Consider the following 17,746-nt stretch of genomic DNA (forward strand, 5'->3'; position numbering starts at 1 on the left):
AAAAAAAAATAATAGTTTGATCCGGTTTTTTGGTAATATCTCGACTTCTACATAAGATACGACAACGACATATGAGACAATTTTAAAGCTCATTTCAAGTCCTACAAATTGTCTCTAGAACACTTTGACCGAAAATGAATATTTCTCAGGTTAGAGCCGATAAAATGAGAAAAAATGCTTATTTTTGCGGTTTTTCGCCTCTAACTAGTTTCGCTCAACAGCTAGCGAAATTTTGTGTATGAGAAAGTTGTAGAGCTTGAAAAGACCTACAATTCAACCCCCTAAATTGTTTCGTTTTGATAAAAATTGAGCGAAAAATTGAGAATAAATACAGTTTTTATTTTTTTTGCTATGGCGCACCACTTTTAAAAATCTGAAAAAAATTGACAATATAGTTCGGCCTAAAATACATCTTCTTGAATTTTTTTCAAGAGGGCATTATTTTTTAAACGCGAGAAAACATTTTTTGAATTCTTTATGAATTTTTTAAAAAGTTTCTATAAGGTCAAATTATTTGAAAAAATTTTCATAGTTAAACTCTAATATTTTTTACACGCATGAATTTTTTTGTAAAGATTGTTATCATGGTTACGGAATAGAAAAATAAAAACTGAAAATACACGTTTTTTGCTATAGCAAGCTTAATTTTGGGAATAGGGAGTTAAAAATTTCTGATAATTATTATTTTTCGACATAGAAAAGGATAAACTTTCATTCATTTGAATCCCTGCTGGGGCAGATTGGACCATCTTATCCTGCTAGACCCTTTTGTACTTCGTGCATTTCTTAATCTAAAAATATCAACGGAAGAATCCCTCGCGGTCCTCAAAAGGAAACGCGCAACGCTTAAGAGTTCGTGCACGCGAATTCGCACTTACGTCGAGTCAGTAGGGGCGGTCACTCCCGCCATTGCGGCTCAATTGCAGGAGCGTAAAGACAAGCTCGATCACTATTGGTCCGAGTATGATCAAATTCAATCGAATCTCGAAGCATTAGACGAGAAGGAGGAAGCCGATCGCGCAGGCTTTGAAGAAGCCTTTTATGTATTATCTGCAAAAATACGCGAATTGTTAAGTCCGCCGTCTGCGGTCTCGCGCGATACGACGGCATCTCCGTCCACTTCGAGTGTTCGTGAATCACTCAACGGCGTCACGCAGACGCACGTACGTCTTCCGAAGCTCAATTTACCTACGTTTTCGGGTAGCTATGACGAGTGGTTCCCTTTTCACGACAATTTCATGTCGGTCATTCACAATAATGTAACGCTCAGTAATATTCAGAGGTTTCAGTACCTAAGGGCCTCTCTCACAGGTGAGGCGAGCAAAGTAGTAAATTCTCTTGAAATAACCGAAGCAAATTATTCGGTCGCGTGGGCACTACTATGTAAACGGTACGACAATAAGCGCGTTATCGTAGAAAATCACATCAAAGCTTTGGTAGACACGCCTAGCATCACGAAAGAAAATGCAAAGGATTTAAGAAGACTCGCGGATGACGCATCAAGACACTTACACGCCCTTCAGGCGCTAAAATGTCCAACTAATCATTGGGACGATTTGCTGGTTTACATACTAAAGTCCAAGTTGAATAAAGTCACAATGCGAGAATGGCAGACGTCACTCACTGGCGACGAACGGCCCACATTAAAGCAGTTTCTCGATTTCATCGCGCATCAGTGCCAAACTCTCGAAGCTACACACGGTTCGGGAAGTGACAGCGTGGCTAAGGGCGCGGGGGTCGGACAACAATCGAGCGGCAAACGGCAGTCGTCTAATGCCGCAACGGTCAAATCAGGTTGTTATTATTGCAAGGGCGAACATTCTCTGTATAGCTGTAAGGATTTCTTGGCGCTTCCGGTGGCGCGTAGAATTTCCGAGATACGCGCGCGCAAGATATGCCTCAACTGTTTGCGGTCAAATTCTCATGTAGCCGCTAAATGCACATCGGGACATTGCAAGATGTGTCAAGCAAAACATAACTCTTTACTTCACTTAGATTCTCCCACAGCTGAAGCCACGGACAAGAACGTGAGCAAGACTGAGGAAGTAAAGTCGATTAACGCGTCTTCAATTTTAGCGACGCATTCCTCCGAATATAGCGCTGGCAACAATGTCATTCTGTCAACCGCGCTGGTATACGTGATCGACAAAGGGGGCACTCCCATGCCTTGTCGTGCATTGCTCGACTCAGGGTCGCAAGCAAATTTTATATCCTCAAAATTCCTAGCAACGCTTAACATAAATCCGCGGCATTTTAATGTTTCCATATCAGGAGTCGGCGGTTCCGCCGCAACGTCCTCTCGAGCAGCTCAAATTAAGCTACAGTCGCGGGTCAGTTCTTACAATGCTCACATTGATTGCATAGTTACAGATAGCGTTACCGAAAGGCTACCATCATTTTCACTCAAGCGAGCCGATTTCAGTTTTCCGCACAATATCAAATTAGCGGATCCACGATTTCACGTATCTTCAGAGATCGATTTACTAATAGGGGCAGAAATATTTTGGGATATAGTGTGCATAGGTCAGATTAAGGCTTCTTCTAAACATCCTACGTTGCAAAAAACACGTCTGGGATGGATACTCGCTGGGCGTACAAGCAATGCGCCTCAAGCTACCACAAGGGTACATTCGTTGCATGCCTCAGTATCCGATACACAGTTGCATTCGGAGTTAAAACGATTCTGGGACATGGATGAAACAACAGTTCAGGAAAGCAGTCTTACGATGGAGGAGAACTCATGTGAACGGCGTTTTCTCGACAGCGTTCAGCGGAACCAGCAGGGTCGACTCGTAGTTCAGCTCCCCATTAAGAAACATTTGATACAAAGAATCGGTGATTCACGGAACATTGCCTTGAATCGTCTGAGGACGTTGGAGAGGCGTTTCAAGCGCGAGCCGGAGGTTAAGGTTGCATATTCTCAGTTCTTAGATGAGTACCTGGCACTCGGTCACATGCGTCTCGCGAATCCATCAGGCAAAGAGGTATGGCCATCAGTTTACCTGCCTCATCACTGCGTCTTCAAGATCACCGGTAATTCTTCAAAAATTAGAGTCGTTTTCGACGCATCATCCAAAGGCAGCAATGGGCTGTCACTCAATGACACGTTGATGGTGGGACCGGTCGTTCAGCAGGACCTAGCGTCCACATTGACGCGTTTTCGTACATTCCAATATGTTGTAGTCGCGGACATAATTAAGATGTACCGTCAGATATTGTTGGATCCATCACAGACCTGTCTACAAAAAATTCTGTGGCGAAACGGTCCCGCGGATAATGTCGAGAAGTACGAATTACTCACACTCACTTACGGCACCTCTTCGGCCTCGTATCTAGCAACTAAATATCTTGTTTATCTCGCTAGCCAGCTATCACGGAAATACCCTATAGGCGCGAAGCACGTTATGCGTGATTTCTACATGGATGATATGCTTACAGGAGCAAATACTATCGAGGAGGCGAGGACTATTCGAGACGAGGTAATTCAATTGTTGAAAGAGGGAGGATTTGAGCTCGGCAAATGGGCGTCCAACAACATGGAGTTGCTTGAGGGCATCAATAATCAAAACGATCAACCGATTGACATTCATGGCGACATCGAATCTTGTATCCTAGGCACCAAATGGGATCGTCATGAAGACGCTTTTTTCTTCTGTTGCAAGGAAGCGTCCGCTGACAAAATCACGAAGCGTCATATAGTATCGGACACAGCTAAATTATATGACCCCTTAGGTTTGCTAGGGCCTGTTATTATTATCGCTAAGCTTATCGTTCAGGAGCTTTGGCAGTCGGAGGTTCAATGGGACGAGTCAGTCCCTCTCAACATTCACACACGATGGGTTGAATTTAGAGCGCAATTAGATTCACTAAATCATTTACGAATTCCACGTTTTGTCAATTTCAGCATGGACACGCAATCAACGCAAATTCATGGGTTCTGCGATCCGAGCCAGAACGCATATGGGGCTTGCATCTATGTTCGCACGAGGACAACACCCCACGAATATCGTAGCGAGTTACTATGTTCTAGATCGAGAGTTGCTCCTCTTAAGGCGATGTCTCTTCCGAGACTCGAGCTATGCGCAGCGTTATTGTTGGCACGTCTTATCGCTAAGGTTCGAGAGGCCATACGCATAGAGCACTTGAAAGTCTTTCTTTGGTCTGATTCCACCATCGCCCTTAATTGGATAACCTCGCCATCCCGGAGGTGGTCCACCTTCGTGGCAAATCGAGTAGGTGAGGTGCAGCGAATCACAGAAATTGAACATTGGCATCATGTCAGTTCGTCGGACAATTCCGCCGACATCCTTTCACGAGGTTTGAACCCTAATGAATTAATCAACTCTGCTCAATGGTGGCACGGCCCATCCTTCCTACAGAGGGATGACGATCAATGGCCAGACAGTTCCGTGGTTAGGTTACAACATGAGATTCCCGAGCAGAGGAAGATAGTTTCGACTGTAGCTACGGTAGACAACTGCATTGTCAGTGAGTTGATAAATAGACATTCTAGTATCGACAAGGTTTCGAGAATCATAGCTTATTGCCTGAGGTTCTTCAAGGCACGGCGTCCAGGCACGCCGGCAATTAGTGTAGCACCAGCAGAATTGTCATACGCTCGAAGCGTTATATGTAGAATCGTGCAAAGGCAGTCCTTCGACAAGGAATATATGGCATTACAAGGCGGGGGCACAATCGTTTCTTCTAGCAAGTTACTTCCCTTGGCTCCCTTTTTGGACAAGAAAGGGCTTCTGAGGGTGGGAGGTAGGTTAAGTCAGTCGAACCTTGAATACGAGGCGCGCCACCCGATATTACTGCCACGCGGTCACATGCTTACCAAGTTAATCATAGAACAAGAACATAGGCGTACATTACATTCCGGGGCGCAAGCAACCATGGCCAGCGTCAGACAGAGGTTTTGGCCGTTGTCACTCCGTTCTACCACACGTAAAATAATTCAAAACATGTTTTAGGGCCAGGCCGCGTCAGTCAGAGGCCGTTATGGGCTCATTACCAGCGGAACGCGTTACGCCATCCAAGTCATTCTCGCATTGCGGCGTAGACTACGCCGGACCGGTATTCATTAAGGACGGTAGGAGACGTAATGCTCAATTGCGTAAGGCATACGTCTCAATTTTCATTTGTTTCGCTACCAGAGCTGTTCACATTGAACTTGTAAGTGATTTGACTACCGATGCATTTATTGCAACTTTTAAAAGATTTATTTCGCGAAGGGGAAAGCCCTCTCAGATGCATTCCGACAATGGAACCGCTTTCATAGGGGCCCGAAGGCAAATTAAAGAGCTCTACGAATTTTGTAGCAGTCAACAAGCGAAATCAGACATACAGCAATTTTTACACAATCAGGAAATATTGTGGAACTTTATCCCACCGAATGCGCCTCACGTTGGCGGGCTCTGGGAAGCAGCCGTTAAGTCGGCTAAGCATCATCTTACTCGTATAGTAGGTCGAGCTCATTTGACGTTTGAAGAGCTACAGACTGCACTTTGCGAGATCGAAGCAGTTCTAAACTCGCGTCCTATTACCCCCCTAAGTGCGGATCCAAACGATTTGAGTTGTCTCACTCCGGGTCATTTTCTCATTGGCGAGCCACTGAATAGTTTTCCTTGCAGAGACGTAAGCGATTTGAACGAGAACCGGCTCATTCGCTGGCAGAGAGTCGAACAAATCCGTCAACATTTTTGGCGCAGATGGAGCGTCGAATACCTTCATTCGTTGCAGGAAAGGACGAAGTGGAGAAGCAACAAGGGTTTACAATTACAACCAGGTCAATTGGTATTGGTCAAGCAGCAGAACTTGGCGCCGTTGCAATGGGAAACGGGCCGCATCCAAGAGACTCACCCTGGGCCAGATGGTATTACACGTGTAGCCACTGTCCGGACCGCCAGGGGAAATTTTGTAAGGCCGTTATCAAAGCTCGCGATACTCCCCTTGGAGATATCAAGCTCGCACGCGGGCGACAGTACAGATTGTATTGCGTCTTCTTAGCTTTAAAAATATATTTGTATTCGAGCAAGCAACAGTAGTTATTAGTTTAAGCGTACCAAGTTCCGTCTGTCAATAGTTTTAAAATTAATGTTAAGTTCTCAGTGCATTAGTTTTCATAAGTAATCGGTTCATTGAAAGTCATCCTTTCAAGGCGGGCGGCGTTGTTGGATAAATCATAATCTTAATTTCGCACGTTTACATTGTCCGCGGAGCTCGCGTCCGCGGCGCTAGTTATTTGGTAGTTCCTATCCGTTCAGGCGCTGCTATCGGGGCGCTCGCGCATCATCATCGATCGTCTTGTCGATCGGACATTATTACTCTGTATCAAGTCGTGGGATAAACACGTACCACGACGTTTTGTAAAGGGCTCAGTTCCCTTATTGCCAGACAAGTGGCATTCTTTGTATAATCTCCGCATTAAAGTGTTCCTTAACAATTACAAAGTGCCTCTATTAATTCGTCCTATGCAAGAGAAAATACATTTCTCGGCCACGTACCGCGAAGCAATCGTACCGTGGATAAACGTGGTGGGCAGCAGCCCTCAGTTTGTACAACAGTACATAACAGAATCATCAAGTTCGATCTTTATTAATCTATTTAAAAAACTTCTTTTTAATTTATTAAATCTATAAGCACAACGAGGATGGTGGAAAACCAAGTAAAAGTTTAAAATTCCAAACAAATGTTGAGGAATAAATTCACGTCGTAAGTAGAACTTGAGGAATCTGATCCTAATTATATTCTTAATCATGAATTTACGCTGCTTAATCCATAATTTTAACAATCTTAATGGTAAATCACCAAACGTCAATAAAATAAATTCAAAAAACTTAAAAGAATAATAACATATTAGATTGATTTAAAGATTTTAATGAAAATTAGCTCGTTGCCCTTATTTCATTATATTAGTAGTAGAATAATAACAACCTTGATAATGTGTTCGTACCATTGTTTCAGCCTTGGTAAAGAGCCACCCTAAAAAAAGGTCAAAATCCGCCTGTTTTCAGGACCTCAAATTTTAAGTCGAAATGCACGTGAAATGAAAGTTTATAACAGTACATGCCTTGTAGAAAAATATCAGATTGAGCATGTCCCCCATTTTTGAGAAATGGGGAGTCCAATGGGGGTAATATACTGAAAGTATACTTTGTCGTTTATAGTAAAAAAAATAATAATATTGAAACATCCAAATTGGCACGTTATCACCACGTGTTTCAATATTATTATTTTTTTACTACAAACGGCTCACAGTGGGACGAAACGCAAAAATGTGTTCAAAATCAAATATCTCCAGATGGAATCGATGAAAGTGAATAAAACTTTTTGAGGACTATTCATTATTTTTTTCCTTAATTGGTAGATCTTTAGCTTTCGTGAAAGTTTCATTCACTTTCATCGATTCCATCTCGAGATATTTGATTTTGAACATATACGTTAAAACCAGTTTACTAACTCCGAAGGGTCATGTTTTTACGTTTTTACAAAAGGACTAACATGGTGGGGACTATTCTCATTATTTTTCCCTTAATTGGTAGTTCTTTAGCTGTCATTTCGTGAAAGTTTTAGTCACTTTTATCGATTCCATCTGGAAATATTTGATTTTGAACACATTTTTGCGTTTCGTCCCTGTGCTGCTCCATTCAGGGGGTCCCATTGGAACCCCTATTTCTAAAAAATGGGGGACATGCTCAATCTGATATTTTCCTACAAGGCATGTACCATTATAAACTTTCATTTTACGCGCATTTCGACTTAGAATTTGAGGTCTTGAAAACAGGCGGATTTTAGGGTGGCTCTTTAAACGTATGAATTTTGTATGAATTTTGTAATTTTGTAATTTTGTAATTTTGTAATCTTTTGAAAGAGATTTGTTAATATATTTATATTTTAACGCATTGACAACCGCGTAGATTTTAAATTTACTCTCACTTACCTGTTTTGTAATATATTTAATATATGTCTTTCAACATATTAAGATCTAATAAGATGCTATAAGCATCGAAATTTGTTAGATTGTATTGTCAATCTAACTAAAGTGATATTACCGCGGTAGTTATTTAGAGTTGCGTTGTAAGTCTGAAAAAATGTTCGGCACGCGATTGAGAGAACTACATACGCGATATATAAATTCACACATAATGATAATAAGCATCTTGATTTAGCTTTGACAGATAGGCTTCGCTTTGTGCTTCCTTCTTTCTTGTTATAGATTTTACAAAAAAAAAAGCTTGGAACTTTTTTGTACACTTAATACATCGAGATCGAGAACTAGCAGCGCCAAGTGTTTTTACATAAAAAATTTTTCTATTTAAATTAATTTTTTTCATTTTGTACTGTTACTTCTTTAACTTTTTGTGGTAACACTTGAGATGAATAAAGTAATGCAATTTTGTAATATAATAACGTTTTTAAGGAAGATTACTACTACTTTAATTGGAGTTATTACTATATATTGATTGGAGGAATAAATGTGTATGAATTAATTGTCTTTAAATTAATTGTGATATAATTCTTTTAAAGAAGAATTAAACCATTTGGATTGTAATAGGAAGATCTTTCAATAAGAATACAAAGGCATATACTAGGTTTCATTGTATATAAATGTAACGATGCCCCCCTAAAAATGCATCGTTCCCACGTGGTGCCAACGGGAGTAAGGGCAAGGCGCCTGTTCGTACATTAAAATTAATTCGCAGGTACAGCAGCCGCCGTTAAAACCGCCAGTCTCGCCGGAAAATGCCGACCGTCGTCGGGGACCGCCGATCGGAAACCTTCTCCCACAAGAAGCCGATCGGCAGAAAATACCGCGACCGACCGAAGTATTACAAGCGAGACTGGCGGTCTAGTATAAAATATCGCGACGTCGAGCCGCGCGTGGCATTTTTCGCTCCGCCGTTCTCATCCGCTCACCAGATCCTAGATCACGCTCCGATACCGATCCAAAGACTCGCTCGTCCGACGAACCTGAGGGGTAGGGCGTACCCTGCCTCTGCCGGGCGTTCCCGGCCGCCGAACAACCGTTGCCAGATATTAATCCCAATTCCGCACCTTCTTTTCCGCATCCTGAAATTCTCGTCCTGGTACTTGGCATTCGAAAAGGGGTAGGGCGCTCCCTGCCTCTGTCGGGCGTTCCCGCCGCGGCCGTCAAGTACCAGCTCCGCTTTCCTTCCAATTAATACTTTTGTTTTACGCGTCGCGCCGCGAAATCACACTTGCTGGCGTATACCCGCGTTCCGCCGTGTTGCAAATCGCCGACATAACACGCGACCGTTTGTACATACCGCGCGCGATTAGAATTAAATCTCGTTACATTGTCCGCGTCCGTATTGCGATTGTATATATTTCTGTTATCCGCGTTCGCCTACTTCTTTGTTCGTATCGCCGTGATTCGAGTCCGTCTCTGTATTATATTTTTACATGTTATATCTTCTTACTATTATATTATCTTCGTTTTCTTTGATGTAATAAACTATGTTCGTCGTCAAATATTATTTTCATATTATTTCTTTTGCGATTTCCGAACTATCACATATCCCATAAAAAACCTTTTTTTAAAAAAAGAAAAAAACATACGCCAAGTGCATATAAAAGATACTGAACTTCTTGATCAAAAACAGATATGAGATAAATATAATTGACCAAATGTATTCTTCATTACGCCAGTCACATAAGACAGACCAAAAGTGACTATAATTGTCAACTGGATTATAGTGAAGAAAAAACTTGGCGTGCCCGGGTCGCATTAATTGTAAACAGTATTCAGTGAAAACATTATTTCAACATAGTATTTGCATTATAAATTAAAATATAAAAATAACAGACATATGTATACAGATATATACGTATAATATATACGTATAATATACACGTATAATATAGTGATATAGTTAGTATCATCATTCATTATATAGTGATATAATTTGTGGGACATGAAAATATATTCACAACTAAGTATTATAATATGTTCAGTAAGCAATTATTAACATCTTTTCTTTGTTGAATTGTTTTCGCATATATTGTGTATACTGCAGAATATTGCGATAGAACCAAGGTTCTAGAATATTGCGTTTTAATGCGACCCGGGCACGCCAAGTTTTTTCTTCACTATAATCCAGTTGACAATTATAGTCACTTTCGGTCTGTCTTATGTGACTGGCGTAATGAAGAATACACTTGGTCAATTATATTTATCTCATATCTGTTTTTGATCAAGAAGTTCAGTATCTTTTATATGCACTTGGCGTATGTTTTTTTCTTTTTTTAAAAAAAGGTTTTTTTATGGGATTTCACTGCTTTTTGTTAATTATGAAAACGTGATAATAATGTAGGAAATTTAAATCCTCTAAAAATAAATACAGATTCTGTTTCTAAAATAGTTATTTTGTAAATTTCTATTTATTTAATATTAAAGATGTACTCGTATTGTATTTATTGACACTTAATTATACTTAAGTTTATTTGTACTTAATTTAGATTTGTTCTAAGAAAAATATATACGCGCTCTTTGCATTTCGTGGCCACTTACATACTTCAACTTTTAAATCATTTATGGATGTCCTTTTGTACCTTTAGCTCGCAATAAATTTGTGTAATGTCCTTCGTCTATATTTTTACCATGATGAAGAATCGCACTATTAACTTTATAAATATTATCACCGATACAAATTTTTGACGAAGGTATGGATTTAATATTAAGATTTGTAATCTTTATAACTTCTTCATTATTAACTTTAAATAATAATAATTGAATAATAAGTACACGTTTGGTCGTTGTTATACTAGTCTTTTCAAGTAAAGCAGTTGAATTACAATTACATGTATGTGTCACACGTACGATTGAAAAATACATGTATGTGTCACACGTACGTCTGAACATAACTGAAACGTACCCTTTTCGGGACTCGGTCTCTAGATCTAGATATCGGCTGCACCAATTTTATTCGGACTGGTCGCAATCGAAAGATACCGATGACATTATATAATAAAAGTGTTTTTAGATTTTTGATTGTGCTTTTAAATTCTGAGTAATTTTAATCTAAAGTTTCAAGATGTGAAAACTCGAGATAAAGCTAGTGGTAGCGTCGTGAATTTGACATCGACATGAACATATACACGCATCAAGTATCATGTCATCATGTCAAACGGTTATATTTTTATTTTATGCACTTGGCGTCGCGACGCTACCGCGTCGCTTGATTTTTCCGCAACACCGATCCGACGCGAATACTCCTCCCGCCGAACCTTTTTTATACGACACGCATTCCTGACGAACAAGTCCGAGTATAAAAATCAGGTAGTTACATAAAGATAAAGATAGTACCACATAGGTTTTTAATTTAGTATCTAGAATTTAAATAATAGTAGAATTTAACTTGGCGCCGATTATTGATATCAAATCTTTTATACAAATGATACGGTCATTAGATTTAAGTAAATAAGTATAATATCACGTAGGCTTTTAAAGATGGTTTTACTAAACAGTAAATGTGATTATTCAGTTTCACAGTCGGTTAAGTAATTAGCGTTGGTAATAGAATTTAACTTGGCGCCGACTATTGATATTAAAACTTTTATACAAATGATATATGTCATTAGATTTAAGTAAATAATAAGAATAGTACCTCTAGATTTTTGAAGATAGAATTTAACTTGGCGCCGACTATTGATATCAAATCTTTTATACAAATGATACATATCATTAGATTTAAGTACATAAGGATAATATCACGTAGGATTTTGAAGATGGTTCTACTAAACAGGAAATGTGATTAGTCACTTCTACAGTCGATTAAATAGTTGGTGAAACTGATCCAAATGTTTTTTTGACCAGCAGCTCTTAGCGCTTTTTTTACCTTTTTTTTTTAAAAGATAAGTTTTGTTGCCACGTGCTGCGTCAATGGAATTATCCGTGTGTGAAATGAAATAAGCACTTATAATCAAATAAACAGACTCAATTTATTGTGCAAAACAGCTTGTGTCTCTGAGGAGCACAGAAAAGAAAAGAAAAGCCAATTGTTATAAACAAACGGAGTTAGGAAAAAGGTAATGCGGCTAAACCGCTATTCACAATACAATATTCTATATAAGCAGTAATCGAACGAACTAAGATAGACAGGTGGCTCTATTACATTACGGTGCTACCAACTACGTCGAAATATAATCACTATAGTGTTGGGCATTAAACACAATGAGTTAAGATTAACCAGCAACAAGCAAATCAGATATAGAATGTTTGAAACAATTGTAATGTCCAACATGTTTATAAAGATAATACCAAATGAGTTTTACTTTTTAATTTAGTAGAATTTAAATAATAGTACTACATGTGTTTTTGAAGGTAGAATTTAACTTGGTATAACCAACTCAAAAGGAAAGGTGTAGAATATAGTACTTAATATCATACATGTACAGCAATATAATATCATACATGTATAGCAGAAATGATACGTTAATTTTGAAACTTTTTTTGTTAATAACTTTTTAACGGACAGCGACTGCCACCTAAAACCTGCGGGAGATTACTCAGGGTCATGACCTTGACAACACATGCCAAGGTCAAGGTCATCGGGGGTGACATCGGGGGGTCAAGGGGGGGGCTCCACTTTTTTGTAGTTTTACCACAGTTTTAAAATAAACGTATTATTTCTGCTATACATGTATGATATTTAGTACTCTTCTACATCTTTCCCTTTGTTCAGAAACGTTAAACTTTCCACGCGAGGTAACTGTCACCCCCCTTCCCCCGCTGTAAAGAGATACACGTCTTCCATGATTGTACTGTTGCGATAATTGTACTGTTGGGAAAGACCTCTATCGACGGAGCGGGTGCGGGAGGGGGGGGGGCGGGTTGTAGGTCCGCCCACATGCGTGCGTGCGTTCGTGCGTGTGTGTGTGTGAAACATCAAATAACGTCTTATTTTGTGACACATTCACACACACCCACACACACACACACACAACACAAATACTGTCATACCCCAGCATATTCTAAGAGCTCACTTTGCGCCGTTATGCCGACCTCTTCCATACACTTTAGAGGTATGCCAATTTTTGTCCGTCGGGTATTTTTTTGTCTTCAGAGATTGATATAACTTTCAGACTGAATACTGTAATATTTTTTTCATAATACGAATAATTATTTGAAAATTTGCTCTTAACAAATACATCCACTGTACACGTATGCCAATTGGTCTTACGTTGTCTCTAATACTGTAATAGTAAAGTAATATAAGTCTCCAATTGATTACTATGATGTCCAAAAAATCTATGATATGCTCCCGGACTATAACTGTAATTAACTTGCTAAGAAACATGGTGGCTTTCTGTGCCTTTACAAATCGCATTTCAACCGTGCATCGCTTTTTATTACGCGCACTTTGCGCCTTTGAGTTTTGCAACAACTATTAAGATTGCAAAAACCCTTCCATATTAAACACTTGTAAATGTTTTTTATGATATATAGAATTTGAATTATTTCAACTAAAATAATTTTTGAATTGTTTTATTACGATTAGCAGCTGTGATTTATTCACTCGTAAAATTTTACTGAAGAATCATTGGATTTAACTAGTGTGCCCGATAAATACACATAATATTCGAATAAATGAATAAAAATCAATATAAATGTCTATTCGAATACGCTTCTTTTTTATTCATAAAAAGAAACGAATAAATACTTTTTTATTCCACTTGATTAAATATTTTTTAAATACGATTACGAACATTTGTGTTTCTATATTTACTTTTCTACTCTGTATTGTTTCCCTCCTCCATTAATCCTCCATTAATGATGCCAGCTGGCAGATTAATGACATGATACGGCATAATAAATAGAAGATAAAAGTAATACGTTATTTCAAATAAAAACTATATGTTATCTCAAACCTTTATTTCAGATTTATGTAAAATTATATGTAATATCATTTATAAGCTTATAAATAAAAAAATGTATGAATTGTGTGTTACCATCCGTATAGTTAAGACATGTAATTTCAATTGTCATATAATTAATTTGTTCATCTGAGCGATATTGTATGTTAAAAATGCGTATATTAATTCGATGTTGATTGGTTTGTTTAATTTACTGGGGTTATTTACGGCTGATGAGGACTCTGTGAAGTCGAATTCCGTATATCAGTGTTAATATTATAATAAATTTGGTAATTATTTAGATTAGGGGACACCTCACCGATGACCTTTACCTTGACATATGTTGTAAAGGTCATGATTCTGAGTAACTTTGCCTTAACAACTAGGCGGCGAACTCTTATCATTTTTGAGATATTAAGCGTTGAAGTTATTTTTAACAGTAGTGAAACCGGTAAATCTTTAAATCAGGGGACTCTCCACAATTACCTTGACCTTGACATATGTTCTCAAGGATACGACCCTGAGTAACCTCTAACAGGTTTTAGCCGTCGCTCGTCCTTCGTTAAAAAGTTATTAACAATCATAGTTTTAAAATTAACATATGATATATGTATAATACATGTATGATATTAAGCACTATCCTACACCTTTCCCTGTTTAGAAACGTTAAACTTTCCACGCGAAGTAACTTTAACCCCCCCCCCCTCCTCTCTTCACAGGGGCACTCGACTTCTACGATTGTACTGTTGCTATGATAGTACTGTCGGGGCAGACCTCTGTCGACGGTGGCCTTCGGCCACCCCCTCGCACCCGCCCGTGTGTGTGTGTGTGTGTGTGTGTGTGTGTGTGTGTGTGTGTGTGTGTGTGTGAAAAAAAGTGTGTGTGTGTGTGTGTGTGTGCGCGTGTGTGTGTGCGTGCGTGTGCGTGTGTGTGTTTGTGTGTGCGTGTGTGTGTTTGTGTGTGTGTTTGTGTGTGTGTGCGTGTGCGTGTGCGTGTGTGTGTTCCACTCGTTATATAATGATTATGAGTCTATTACTTAATGTTTTACATACACACACACACACACACACGGGCGGGTGCAAGGGGGCGGCCTTCGGCCTCCGGCCACCCCCCTGCACCCACACCGTCGTCAGAGGTCTGCCCCGATAGTACTATCATAGCAACAGTACAATCGCAGAAGTCGTGTGCCCCTGTGCAGGGGGGGGAGGAAGTTACTTCGCTTGGAAAGTTCAACGTTTCTGAACAGGGAAAGGTGTAGACAGAGGTCTGCCCCGACAGTACTATCATAGCAACAGTACAATCATAGAAGTCGTGTGCCTCTATGCAGGGGTGGGAGGAGAGGTGGATAGAGGTCTGCCCCGACAGTACAATTATGATTATACTCATGTTCGCCCTTCATTTACGGGCTTACCATTGACATTATGAAGAAAATGCATAGTACCTTTTTTGTAGAGAATTTTATGTTCTTTATTTTTTGTTTGAAACATTTTCTCGTCTGTTGCATATTTTTTGAAATAAATGCAAAAAACTGGAAAAAATCACGTTTTTTGACAGTTTTTTCGAGATAGCGGCTTCAATGTGTCTGACCGCCAATTTTTATTATCATATTCGGAATCAGGAGGCAAAAATACGCCTAAATACACTAATATAATTTTTTTTTGCGAGAATGTGCCTTTTCCGAAGGTTTACCTAAAACTTTTCTAGTTTTGAAGCTTGAAATCTATTTTTGAAAGATTACTATATTTTTTGAGTTTGTGTAAGTTTTGTAATTTTAACATATAGAAAACTATAAGTTATAATAAAATGGAAAATCTTTTTCTCACTTTGTGAACCTGCTGTCATAATGTTACTATTATCATAATGTTGAAATTACTTGTGTTTATAATTTTTTAGGAAGTTCATTTGACAAATTTGTTGGTAGAAACGTGTGACAACTCTAAAGAAGATCAATCAGAAACTTTAGAAATAAACTCGCAAGCTTTTTCACGTCCAAACATAGTTGGATCATCTTATCAACAATCTTATATTTATATAACTACTACTGTAGTATTTATGCGTTATATGTCTGAATGTTTCAGCGCGCAATTATGGGGGGGCTACATATGTGGTATATAAGAATTTACTCATACTTATTATTAGCACTTTGATCCAGCTTTGACCGTTATAGGCGTTTAATTCCTTCATTGTTTGTAGACAATTTACGGTCGGTACAAAAATTAAATTAGTTAGTTTAACTCGCGCGGCCTGAAAAATGCGCTTTAATTACATATTTAAATATTAACAACATTACGAAGAATATCACTACGTCGACTAGCCAACAGAGGTCTATAGTTACTCATTCCAATTCTCGCAAGTGCCGAATTATATGAGTGATTGTTTATATAGAACTTCTTTCTAACATCTCCCCAAGGCGTCTAAGGTAGGTTTCCATTACATTGCCTTGCTGATGAGTCCAGTAGTGGAAACCGGGACGAAACGCCAACTTGTGATATTTTTCGTAATATAAAGAATAAGATTATTGAGATCCGATTTATTTACGAATTATAAAAAATTATCATCCTTATATTTAAATTAATCAAGTATTATTCGGTGATATTATAATACTACTGTAGTATTTATGCGTTATATGTCTGAATGTTTCAGCGCGCAATTATGGGGGGGCTACATATGTGGTATATAATATAAGAATTCACTCATACTTATTATTAGCACTTTGATCCAGCTTTGATCGTTATAGGTGTTTAATTCCTTCATTGTCTTATATTTATGTTAACGAAGAAAAAAGTTTTTGGGAAAAAAGACAGAATAGAAGATATAGTATATGTCCATGCGCTCAATCAAGTGTAGAAGACATTATGCTTATGTGTTTGACTATAGGACTAAGACATAATTTATCATGGTTGGCACAAATAGATATATTAAAAATGATAAACGCAATATATGGTGAGGAAAAAATTCCAACAACCAAGTACATGTACTTCAATTACATAGATCGATCAAATGACAATTTCAAATATCATATTTATTGTCCAGAATGTGAAAAATATTTAGGCAATCAAAAGGTCTTATCAAAAAATGTCAATTGCAGTTGTGGACATATTTTTGATCCTTCCTCAAATTTCTTTTTATCCATAGATTTGGAATCTCAATTGAAAAGACTTCTCAATGATGAAAGTATCGTTAATTCTCTTCTGTCATATAGATTTTGTTACGCAGATAATAATGGTACAGTCTTACATGATATTTATGATGGAGCAGAATATAGAAAACATTTTGATAATGGAAATATTTTATCAAATCCTTATAATTTCTCTTATTCATTTAATACAGATGGTGTTCCTACAGGTACATCTTCTGGTAAGACAATGTGGCCTATTTACATTACATTAAATGAACTATCACCAAAAGAAAGAACTGAACATGTTTTACTTGCTGGATTATATATTGGGACAAAAGATCCCAATCATCAGGAGACGCGGTAGCGTCTCCGGCCATGTTCAAAAAAACTGTGAACGCTACAAGTCTCTTATCCCGAGCCACCAAAGTCCATTTTTGGGAGGTGCATAACTATTAAAATATAAAAAATTTTGAATCGAACGTCATATGTCCTGAAAGGCGGAATCGCTACGAGTAATTTGAGCCAAAAAAATTTTAAATCGGTCAAGCCGTTCTGGAGATATAAGCGGTCAAAAAGTGGTGATTTTAATGAAAAATTAAGAAACGTCTCCTTCTCCTTCTTCTTCTTCTTCTTCTTCTTCTTCTCTGTCCGCATTTTTAAACTTTTCAACATCCTCTCTCACCTTTCACTTGCACCTCCACCATCTTTGGCCCACCGGACCTCCTCCACTCGCCCCTCCCCCTCCCCCCA

The 17,746-nt window shown here is 38.5% G+C and overlaps 1 protein-coding gene across 1 annotated transcript; it reads left to right on the forward strand.

Annotated features, from left to right (window-relative positions):
- Positions 1 to 739: 739 nt before the first annotated feature.
- LOC108774394 (uncharacterized) lies at positions 740 to 17,360 on the forward strand (the record flags this gene model as incomplete). Its single annotated transcript, XM_018540489.1, has 4 exons — positions 740 to 4,915; positions 4,974 to 5,875; positions 17,014 to 17,103; positions 17,209 to 17,360. Coding segments are annotated over 4 exons (5,320 nt in total), but the record flags the coding sequence as incomplete, so codon positions are not given.
- Positions 17,361 to 17,746: the final 386 nt, after the last annotated feature.

The sequence above is a fragment of the Cyphomyrmex costatus genome, unplaced genomic scaffold, assembly GCF_001594065.2.
Source record: "Cyphomyrmex costatus isolate MS0001 unplaced genomic scaffold, Ccosl1.0 scaffold253, whole genome shotgun sequence".
In the NCBI taxonomy this organism is placed as follows: Eukaryota; Metazoa; Arthropoda; class Insecta; order Hymenoptera; family Formicidae; genus Cyphomyrmex; species Cyphomyrmex costatus.